General features: G+C 43.1%; 1 protein-coding gene across 1 annotated transcript in view; it reads left to right on the forward strand.

The window, feature by feature from the left end:
* Positions 1 to 11,817, forward strand: part of POLR1B (RNA polymerase I subunit B) — a 56,599-nt gene extending 44,782 nt beyond the window's left edge. Inside the window, exons 14-17 of the mRNA XM_085889446.1 lie at positions 1,537 to 1,778; positions 6,298 to 6,650; positions 8,827 to 9,008; positions 9,398 to 11,817. Of these exons, the coding sequence (XP_085745572.1) occupies positions 1,537 to 1,778; positions 6,298 to 6,650; positions 8,827 to 9,008; positions 9,398 to 9,778 (1,158 nt within the window). The 3' untranslated portion in view covers positions 9,779 to 11,817. The remainder of the gene's footprint in view (positions 1 to 1,536; positions 1,779 to 6,297; positions 6,651 to 8,826; positions 9,009 to 9,397) is intronic.
* The last annotated feature ends 518 nt before the right edge of the window (positions 11,818 to 12,335 follow it).

The raw sequence follows: 12,335 nt of genomic DNA on the forward strand, positions 1-12,335 counted from the left end.
CGTGTATCATGTAGCGCCGCCTCCAGGTGGGGAAGAGTATTACAAGTCTTCACCATTTACAGTACTAGTACGTGCCTGTAAAAAAAAATAATAATAAAAAAAAATTTAATAAGTAAATATTCAAACCGCGAGCAACAAACAACAACCACACAGGCCGTTTCTTCGCTCTCGCGTGCCCGTACGTGCGTGGCCCGGAAGTTCGCATATTATTCGCAGTTACGATTATTCGCAATTTAGTTTTAATACCCAATTATTCAATTAGCGCCAACGTATTTTACCTTTTCGCAATGTCGTGGCAAGGAAAAACAAAAAGAGAAGAGAAGAGAGAGAAAAAATTTTTACTTCCTGGTTCGGAGCATACCAGCACTCTGATGTTACCAAAATTTATGCACCGGCTAATATGAAAACGATCATAACTTGGGGCATTGTGTTTATCTATAAATGCGCATAAGAAATCGAGAAATTATTATAATACACGAAGTCATCATTATCCGGAAGCCCGTACGTTGTAATCCGTAATGGGGAACGCGGCTGAGGTTCTCTTCCCCATCGGCCATGCCCACGCAATGTGTCTTGTCATTGGTTTGGTAAATAAATGGCCATAACTTGGGAAGCACTTGTCCGATTAATATCAAACCTTGAAAAGGCACATCCTCAGGTCGCCAGCAATATATCTGGCAAGTTTCAATTAGATCGGACCAGTGGTTGTTGAGAAACAGCAGTCACAGACACACACACACACACACACACACACACACACACACACACACACACACACACACACACACACACACACACACACACACACACACACACCACACACACATTGATGGAATTATAGATTGATAGTATTCCTGTCCCCACATTTTCCAGTGTCGTGAGGTGTTTTGAATTGTAAGCAGTAGGTATGTTTTTGCTTCGTGCAAATAACTTCGTGGGTTTTTTTTTTAATAATTTTTTTTTCCTGCACAGAGCTGTTCGTTGCCTCTCCACCGCCCAAATAAAGGTATGCATCAGATTAACGTGTTGCATGCTTGGAACAAGATTGCCCGTAAGGCAGGTACCCTGCTAGTTAATGATAATTAAAGCAATATAACCTTTCAAATTTGATCGGTTTAATCACAAAAACTAGATGTGCTGGAGGAAAACCAAAAACGCATTTAGAATCGGTGTCCCAAGAGCTATCTAGCCCACCTATAATTACATCTGAAGAAAATGACTTGTTGGCCAGTGTAATTAAAGGGAAATGGTGGCGATCTAGACATTCTACAACCCTCAGCTGTGTTGTTGTTTATTGTCTCTCTTGGAGCTTTAGCCACCTCTTCCTGTCCAAACCAGTTGTTTCCTTGGTAACATGTCACCCTTTGTATGAAAGAGTGTGACATTATGGCCATGGTGATGTGGCTTCCAAATCATCTTCACAGCTTGGCGGTTTTGTGCCAGAGTTTTTGTCTGCAACACATTGTGTAAGTAACATGTACAAAGTCATTTAAGTTCTGATGCCATTGCCTTTTCCCTGTGACCCCTTGACCATAGGTGGTCAACAAGGCAGCATGGGATAGAGGTTTTGCTCACGGCAGCATCTACAAGACGGAGCTGCTGGATCTCTCGCGTATCGTTATTGGACAAGACGTGGTGTTTGGTCTAAAGCCAGGAAAGTCTGGCAGCAACCTGGATTCTGACGGGCTGCCTCCGATTGGAGCCCGACTTAGTTACGGTGCACCCCACTACGCTTACATCAACCTGACCACCGGAGAGTGCACTGTTGCCACATACAAGTGGGTATTTGAATCGGAACACCATTCGTTGCTTTTTGGTGATGAGAGTACTTGTGGTTGATTGTGATTATTAGCACAAAGTCATATGTTGCCATGTTAAAACCAATATTCTATTTTACAATACTAGTGCGGGCCCGTACGTGCGTGCCCGTACGTGCAAAAAATAAATAAATAAATAAAAAACTTTCAAACCGCGAGCCAGAAACAACAAACACACAGGCCGTTCCTTCGCTCTCGCGTGCCCGTACATGCGTGGCCGTGCGTGCAAAAATTAAAAAAAAAAAACCTTTCAAACCACGTACCAGAAACAACAACCACACTTTCAAACCACGTGCCGTTCCTTCGCTCTCGCGTGCCCGTACGTGCATGCCCGTAGGTGCGTGCCCGTACGTGCATAATCCCATACACCCATCACAGGTTTTGTTGTTTGCTTTTGTAGTGCATGCCCGTACACCCATCACAGATTTTGCAACCAACAGATTTTGAAGGATCTGATGGATGACGTACTTACGTCAGGGCCCGTAGGTGCGTGGCCGTACGTGCAAAAAATAAAAAAATGGATTGGGGCATTGTTTCAATTATATCGGACCAACCGTATCATAAATGGCCATAACTTGGGAAACAGCTGAAACGGGTGAAGAAGAACGATATCAAACTTTGAAAAGGCACATACTCAGGTCCCAGCATCAATTGTGACATCAAAAAAAAAGAGGAAGCATTGTCACGTCATAGCACCGTGTCCTGTCATTGGTTGATAAATAAATGGCCGTAACTTGGGATCCGCTTATCCGATTAATATCAAACCCTGAAAAGGTGTACGGGCAAAAATAAATAAATAATTAATAGTGACGTCATAGCACCGTGTCCTGTCATTGGTTGATAAATAAATGGCCGTAACTTGGGATCTGCTTGTCCGATTAATATCAAACCTTGAAAAGGCACATCCTCGGGTCCTCAGCGATATTCCTGGCAAGTTTCAATTAGATCGGACCAGTGGTTGTCGAGAAACGGCGGTCGCAGACACACACATACAGACAGACAGACAGACAGATAAGCCGGTAGGCGACGAGGGATTCGCTAGGATCGAAGCGCTGGATACTATGCTTTTCATTCTGACCGATCCACCGACGAAGATTCATTGCCAAGACGTATTGGTTCACATACAATTGTTCCTCTGCCTGGCAAGATTTTTCCTTTTGCGTATTTTGCCAACTGGCACTCCTCATAAAAAATGACGTTAAATAGACACCCTATTTTTGAAGGACTACCATTTGAAAAATAATCGGTTTGCTGGTTTGTGCTGTGGAGCCTCGCGTTGCAGACACACACACACACACACACACACACACACACACACACACACACACACACACACACACACACACACACACACACACACACACACACACACACACACACACACACACACACACACACACACACGGAAAACCCGATAAACTTCTCTCAATGCTCTTGTTTGACCACCCCTCCTGAGCCACACAATATTTTTCATAAGCCACGCCCGCTTTCCATAAGCCACGCCCACTTTTCATCAACCATGTCCACTTTCCCTTAGCTCCGCCCACTTTCCTAAGCCCCTCATAAAAAATGATGGTGAATAGACACCCGATTTTTGAAGGACTACCATTTGAAAAATAAAACCTCAATCAAAAATCGGCTCAAGTAAAATTTTCTAAATATCTCGAAGTGTTTAATTCCGAAGTCTCGTTTCTCTACATTCAAAACTGAAGGACAAGTATTGAAAATACTGTACGCGGTTTTTCGGCCGCTGCACAGCAACGGGTGGTTGCTAGGCAACGAAATTCAAACGCGCACATTCCCCGTATACATTCCACATGTTGGCAAAGTTTCATCGAAATCGGTTTGCTGGTTCGTGCTGTGGAGCCTCGCGTTGCACACACACACACACACACACACACACACACACACACACACACACACACACACACACACACACACACACACACACACACACACAGACGGAAAACCCGACAATAAGGGATATCTCCTATATATATATATCGAATCCAACAGACAGACACACAGAGATTGCTGGAATTATAGATAGATGACGGTATTTATTTCACAATACGACATAGGTTAATTGTTATTTGGGGTATAAACATGAACAAAGGGTTCATGCTTAAGTATTTTCAAAACAATTGTTGGTTTAGAGTACAGTGATCTCGAATAATTGTCCAGATTTATTTGGTTATTTAAATGCCTTCCTGTGTCATTCCTAAAGGCCCGGTCACACCTTGACGTTTTAGCCAGCGATGGCAACGTGTTAAAATTTATGTAAAACGCTGGCTTACGTTGAACTTTTGATGTTTTTTTTTAAAGATTCGGACGTATTCATAGCGACTTGGTCTTATGTATAACGCATTGGTAACTACACAGAACGTTTCGTTGTGTTATAGATAACTTATACCAACGAATGCTGAACCTGTTGTCGGCTTACACAACCGATGCCCAACGATAGTCTAACTCAGGCATAGCGCGTTGCACGCATCGCCGACGATGTCGTGACGTAGCCTATTAAAAGGCTGACGCACAACGATTCGAATCATAACTGCCGTAGAAATGGAAGGGTCAAAATCGCGGTCACACCTTGGCGATCTTGCCAGCGTATGCCGACGTAACAAAAAGTGTGTCTAAAACGTTGGGGCACGTCGAATACGGTATGGGTAAGTTTGGTATGCGCGAGTAGAACGCTAAATACGCTATCATAAGTCATAGTAAGTAGAGTACGTCAAGAAATTTTGAACATGTTCAAAATTTTACAACTTACTCGGCGTATGACACACGTTCGCATGCGATGGGGATAAGTTTTACACACGATATGTGGACCCTTACACACGTCCACAAAGGCTACTTATAAGCTACTCATAAGTCGAAACACGTCGCGGTAATGTCTTTTTTACGCGAAACGTATTTCTAACTTATGTTTGACGTGCTTTGAACCAATTCTTTACGTAGTCCCAACACACATCGACGTATGTAGACGTATTCCAATGACGTCTTCCGGTCGACAAAAAAAAATAAATGAACGTGTTTCTAGGTTACAACTGCCATATAAAGACGTGTTCCCAGCGGTTTTGGGAATTGGTATATAAAAATGCTGCTCATAAAAGGGGAACCCAACAGTGTTTTCGAGTTCCTTTTTGAGTCGATATCCATGTCAGCAGTAACAGTATCAGTATCAGTATTAGTATTAGTAGTAGTAGTAGTTTGTTCATGTTGGCAGTAGTAGGTGGGTGTGAGGGGGAGGGTGTGGGTTATGATGGATCGTCCTTGCGTCCGCGTGTCCACGGGTAGGTTCATAGGCTGCCACTCAACGATTTAAATGGCTGCATCTCCACTATTGAAAGTAGACGCTTGCGCTCAACAATTGGATTTTTTTTACACTCAACGATTTTTAAACGGTACCACTCAGCTAGTTTCATTGTTTACAATGAACGATTTCAATTGCTGTCACTCGCCTTTGTTTTTTGACGCTGGGGTTTGGAAATTTTAATCGTTTCTATTGAACGTGCTAAATCGCTCAAACCCCACTATTGAAAGTAGACGCTGCCGATAGACAATTGGATTTTTTTTGCACTCAACGACTTTTAAACGGTACCACTCAGCTAGTTTCATTGTTTACAATGAACGATTTAAATTGCTGTCACTCGCCTTTGTTTTTTTTTTTGTTTTTTTTTTTGACGCTGGGGTTTGGAAATTTGAAACGTTTCTTCTGAACGTGTTAAAACGCTCAAACTCGACTATTTTAAATAGACGCTGCCGATGGACAATTGGAATCATAGCCAAGCTAGACATCGAAGTGTGAACATCCTCGTCATGCCGAAGAAAAGTTTGAAGAATGCTGCAAATAAGTGTCCTGGCCGTGGCCGTGGACGCTGACGCAAGGATGATCCATTATACCGATGTCTTTCAGCCTATGAGTAACTTAAAAGTAACGTCTGTCGACGTGTGGCAACGATCGCGTAACGTGCCAACAACACGTTAATCATAGGTTAGAAATAAGTTTCGGGTACGCTAAACATTACCTCGGCGTGTCTCAACTTATGATTAACTTACAAGTAGCATGTGTTGACGTCTGTCAACGATCGCAGACCATGCCTACAACTTGTGGCCAGCGTAGCGGAACGTGTGAGTCATACGCCGGCATACGTCGTGAAATTTCAAGCATGAAAAAATTTGAGGACAACCGAAAAGTACAACGTTTAAAGCCAGCGTACAACGACGTATGGCAACGTACTACGACGTATGCCAGCATGCTCTCAATGTTATCAAAACTTACCCATAACGTATTCAACGTGTGCCAGTGTTTTAGAAAAAAATTCAAAAATCGGCATACGTTGGCTAAAACGTCAAGGTGTGACCGGGCCTTAATACATGATAGATTGCTGGATTAAGGCAATTTTAAATGATTTAGTGAGTTGCTAGTTCTCGAAGAGGGGTTTCATTAATAATATTCCAAGTTGTTGTCCTCTAGATCTAAAGAGAGCTCTGTGGTGGACAACATCAAGGCGTGTGGCAACGACACTGGGACAAGCAACCTGAAGAAAGTTTGCATAACACTGCGTATCCCTCGCAACCCCATGGTGGGTGACAAGTTTGCGAGCCGTCACGGGCAGAAGGGCATCCTGAGCAAGCTGTGGCCAGTTGAGGACATGCCCTTCTCGGAAAGTGGCATGGTACCCGACATCATCTTCAACCCACATGGATTCCCTTCGCGTATGACCATTGGAATGCTGATAGAAAGTATGGCTGGAAAGTCTGCTGCCACGCACGGCCTGTGCCACGATGCCACACCATTCACTTTCTCAGAGTCTGAGCCTGGGATAGGTACGTTCTTCTTCTTTCATGCTTCTTTCTTCTACTGTGGAGCCATGACGTCGCTTAAGCCTGTATCTCACTGGGCTGCGACGAGTTGGAGACACAAAATTGCGATAAAATAGCGATAATTTTCACTTGGTATCACACTGAATTTATTTTGCATATGTCTCACGAATTTCTCACATTTGTGTATGTCTCACATCATTGAGAACAAATTGCGATATAATTACGAAACTCTCAGGGGTCCCAGGACAGATTATCATTTTTTTCTCCAATCAGTCACAATTTAGTTTCATAGGTCGCCAATCCCTCACAAAGTTGTCTCACATTTGTCGCACCTTCTGACGCACGGAAACTAAATTGAGAGGGGTTCGAGACAACCGCGACAACTCTGCGACTGTTTTGAGAGAAAATTTGTCGCGCGAATTTTTTGAACATGTTCAAAATTCAAACGACACCAGAGCAATATCCTGCGACTCATGCGAGGAAATTGAGAACCACCGCGAAAGTTTCGAGACATTTTGGAGAATCCCGTTCGCATTTTGTCGCAGCCCAGTGAGATACAGGCTTTAGCGTAAAGACCTGAGCTAAATTGCTTTTCTCTTCCCTCTTTGTATCAGTAGTGCTCGGTTGACAATAGTGAAGGATGGCAGAAGCGTTTTGTTTTTTGATTTCATGTTGGTGGGGGGGGGGCAGGGGAGATGGAGTACTTAACCCTCGCCCCACCACGTATTGATGGTACAATGGTTGTACTCCATACAAAGTCGAAGCTCATTGAAGAGCGCGAACACAACCAAAATTGCACAATGGAAAATGGGGAAACACACCAAAAATAGAGCAACGCAACAGAAGGTCATTTGTAAGAAGTGTAGACATTGGGAAGAATGTGAGCAAGGGCTGCAGAAGAGGATACAGTGGGTAAACAAGCTGGACACAGCTCAAACACAGCAAGATGAGAAAGGGATAAACTGGGGATGAGATGGCAATGGAAGAACAAAAACAGGTGGATGTAAGAAGAGTGGAGAGAACACAAGAGCTTGGAAAGGAAACTTGGGTCTGGGGAGGGTTCATGATGGTAGAAAAGATTATGAGTATGGTGGGGAGGATGTCATAAAGATCTAGCTGCGGTGCATCGTTTGGGAATGTCAAGATCTCTAACCTTTATTTCGCAGATGATGCAGTCATCTTGGCGGAGACTCTGGGTATCCTTTTGGGGGTCCGCGAGGTGCTGAATGAGTAGTCGGAGCCCCTGAGAATGCGGGTTTCCAGGGTCAAAACAAATACATTCCTTTGTGTACATTTAGTTAGTGGACAAAAAATGGAAACACCTGGGTAAAATGAGGGACACCAAACAGCGGCTTCCACGCAGGTGTGACCCATTTGGTAATTAAGCAAATAACATCTCAGAATGCTTAGGGTCATATGTAAGACATGACGAGATATACATCAGGTATTTTACGAGACAGGAGATTTTAGTGCTCACGCGGTGCAATGTCGTGATTGCTGTTGGGGTGGACTTGCACGCTGATGTTGTTTGTTACATTCACCTTGGATCCCAATGTGAAAACATTCACCACAATGCAGCATTACGTGACGAGGTCACAAATAAATTGGCACGTAATTATTCAGCATTTCGCTCCGTCAGAGGTCAACAACTCAACTGTGTCCCGTGTCACAATTCAATCGAATCAACAACAATTGTGCATGTGTGTGTACGTTGCCAGATCTGCATCGTGGTTCGTAGTTCGTGTGAAGCATTGCGCAGCAGGTTGCAACGTTACGTCTGTGCCACCAATACGGTACCTCCAATCAGTAAATGCAGGAATTGGAATTTGGCCAGGATGTCGATGAAACCCTACACTTTTTGAATGATACTGGGATGCTGACGGACGGATCTTCAGACTTGACATCCACCTGATGGCGGCACGTATAGTGATGCATCACCTTGCATGCAAACAACAGGGTGGCCGTTTATAGCCGGGTTGAGATCCGAACCCAGGCTTGACAGGTCAAAAGCTAATGTGCTTCCTCTAAGCTGTCCTGCCAGTCTTTTGCAGTCAGAGTACCCTTTTTATTATTTTTTAGTGTTGTTGCTGAACAAGCTGGCTGTTTGCTTACTAGCCGTTGACAACATGGCAATTCTCGCATTTTGAACGTTGTGTTGTCCGATGTTTGGCTTGTCCAGATGGTGAGCCTCGTCCCTCGGCCATTGAGCACTTTGGAGAACTTTTGCGCACAGCAGGCTATAACCATCTGGGGACCGAGCGTATGTATAGTGGCCTCAGTGGGCTTGAATTGGAAGCTGACATTTTCGTTGGGATCGTCTACTACCAACGTTTGCGCCACATGGTATCTGACAAGTATCAGGTGGGTTGGATTTTAAAAAAAACATTATTTAAGGGCTCCAGAGAATGTATGTGATTTGGAATGAATGTGCAATTGCCAATACATTGTCTTTTCATTAATTATTTTCTTCATAATTTTTTTTTTTGTACCTTTGTACCTTGTTTTTGTTGTACCTTGTTTTTGTTGTTTTTAATTGTTTTAATTTGTAACCGAGATAATGTTGCTAACTTTATTGAGAGGTATCCCTTCGTTGAATCGAAATTCATTTTTTGTGCCTTCTGTTAAAGCACGGAAAAAATATTTTTGAAGCAGTAGAAAAGAAAAAAAACCAAAACATTTCGTCAAGTTGTGCCAGTCAGGCTGTTTAGTCATTTACATTTACCAGGTAGTTGTCTTTCTCTCGGTATCAGGTACGAACAACGGGCGCACGTGATCGTGTGACCTGCCAGCCAGTGGGAGGGCGTCAAATGCAGGGTGGCGTTCGCTTTGGTGAAATGGAACGCGATGCTCTACTGGCACACGGCACCTCGTTTCTTCTTCACGACCGCCTGCTCGCCTGTTCCGATCGCTCGCTCGCACGCGTCTGCACACGTTGTTGCTCATTGCTCTCTCCATGCCTTGAAGCACCGCCACCGGAGTGGGCGCAAACGCGCCTCGGCCGCCGGACTTGGATCTGCAAAATGTGCCACCAGGGAGATGCCATAGAGCTGATCATGATCCCTTTTGTTTTCCGATACTTCATCGCCGAAATGGCCGCCATCAATGTGCAGGTGCACCTAAATGTAGCATGAAGAACACTGTGAGAATTAAGACCTTCCATTGAAGCCTCACAATGAACAAATTGCTTGGCTGCTAGAGTCAAAATGACCAATGTATCTGTAAGGTATTGGACAGCCCAGCAGAGTTCCAGCCTGTGAATGTGCTCGTCTCGTTTGAGTACAAAATTAGATGTTTTGTACCAATTAATTGCTGGCTAAAATAATTTATGATGTGACTTTGGACATATATTTTGCCCAGACTTGGAACAAGAAGAAAATGTATGAACTCGCTAAATGATGAAATGCAGTCATCATCCTTCATAACATTTAAAATATTCATCTCCTCATTTGCTTCACAAGTCTTGTCTGAACTTAGATTTCCTTTTCTACTTGCCCTCGGTGTCTGGATTTCCTCAATTCGTGACCCAAAGTGCAAAGCTTGCAAAACTTGAGGCTCAATGAAGGGAATGATAGACTGTTCTATTGTGAAAATGAAAGTGACGCTTAACTATTGCATTATGCTCTTCATGATGATCTGCAAATTGGGTGGAAAGTATGGGGTTGTATTGTGACCCCACTAACCCTTGTCCCTGCTTTCCCAGGGTGAAGTTTCATTTTGATCAGTGGTGACAATGGGTGGGAGGGAGGGGGAGGAGGTGTACAGTCAGAAATTGTTGTTAGAAATAAAATTGTTAATGTAGCCGAGTTATTGGCTTCACAAAGTATGGAAAATGGTTTATGAAGATGTGGGTAATATTCAGGTACCCAAGATTGTTTATTTGGTGCATACGTCAAGTGACCTCCATGTTTGAATTGCTTGGTAAGAACAGCAGGAAATGTCAGCTGTTCATGGTATATGAGATTATTGTCTGCATGATTTAAGCTGGTTGGATTTGCTCAGGAGCAATAACATTTTGTACATAAAGTGAAAATTCTTGCCTTACTCATCTCTACATGTTGATGACTGCTTTTTGGTGTACCGTATTTTTCGGCGTATTAGTCGATTACTTTTTTTCCCCCGGAGGTCCGGGCCTCGAGTTGGTTTCACGTGCCACCAATTTTGCATACATAATATGGATGTGATGCTTTTATTTTTTTTTTTGTATATCCTAATTTTCCGCCTTTTATCGTCGTTCCCTCCCCTCCTCCCCTCCTCCCCAACAAATTTTCTCACATCGAATACTTTTCTTTGTTTATCATTTTTAAAGCATCGTGGTTGGCACTGAGCATTCTTTTATTTATTGCCGTTGTGCTTGGAACCCCAACCAATCATTAAACTTTTTGGCGTGCAGAGTTTTGGAGCTCGTCCAATCATCATACTGCAAGCTATCATTCTCGAAAAAGAAAGCAACCACAAATCTGAAAATGCTCTTATTTGAAGAATACTTTGCATGTTTGCGGTTGAAGCCGATGTGCGTGCCAAGACAAATGCAAGCTTTTGTGGCACTTTGCTTCGAGGGCCATGCGCCGAAGCTGGTGTTTTTCGAAAGTGTTGAACATGTTTTGTTTAGAAAGATAAGGGAACACGAGATGGTTTAAAAGACATCGTTTGGCCTTGTCAAAAGATAGTTCTCAACCGGTCAAAAAAACAAACATTGATGGTTAAACAAAATGGTGCGGTTTTTTTTGATATGGAATGATTAAAATCTCTTGTTGAAAACAGGAAGACCACTGCTGACACCGGCTTACAAGATAAGGTTGTGTACCTTGATGGGGTTCAAGAGAGGTGAACCTGTAGCTGAACTTATTTTCATGACCTGTTTGGATACTTTGAGATTCCTACTTACAGTATACGAAGGAATGAAAATATCGTTCAAATTGAGTGTTATGGTTGTAGTCAAAACGACGAACATCTCGGTTTCCCCTCCTCACCCTGACATCCCCCTCTAAAAAAAAAAAAAAAAATCAATCAAAAAAAAAAAAAAGTCTGGCCTGACACGCTGTATTTGAAGTCTAATTACTTGATACTTTATTATTTGATTGCAGTTGATCAACGATGACTATCGATTGCAAAGAAAGTGAGATTACTCGCGACTACTGTATAAGGTTTTGATAAAAGGCTCGCAACCTTTCATGGTGGACAATGTCTGTTGATGAACATTCGGATACTTTTTTTGCGGGGGGGGGGGGGACATCACTTGCCATTGCTGATGTTTGGGGTCGATGCTGGTGATGAATGTCCATCTCTTCCTGTCCCTTGTTTCTTGGAGCATGCTGTGAACCAAGCAATCTCAAGATGTTCAAGTATTTACTTATTTTTTCGATTTTCTGCCTTCACCCTTACCACTAGAGCACAAACCAGTTTTCTTACTAAACCTCTGAAAAATCTTGCCTTCCTCATCGCTACAAGTTGGTGACTGCTTTTTGGTGTACTTTCTCGTTTGATGTTCTCTCTTTTTACTGACTTTTTAACAATCTCCTTGGAATGCACATTTGTGGTAGTAGTCAGCTTGTGTTCCAACACTTTGCTCATTGTTCCTTTTTCACAGCCATTCGGCAGCACCCACCATGTTACAAATGTTATCGGTGAGTCGGTGCCTCACCTTCATGGACACTCTTTGCCACTGCTCCCCTTGCCTTTATTATTGTT

This window comes from Eptatretus burgeri, chromosome 7 (genome assembly GCF_056783735.1).
Source record: "Eptatretus burgeri isolate ZD-2024b chromosome 7, Ebu_testis_v1, whole genome shotgun sequence".
Taxonomy (NCBI): Eukaryota; Metazoa; Chordata; class Myxini; order Myxiniformes; family Myxinidae; genus Eptatretus; species Eptatretus burgeri.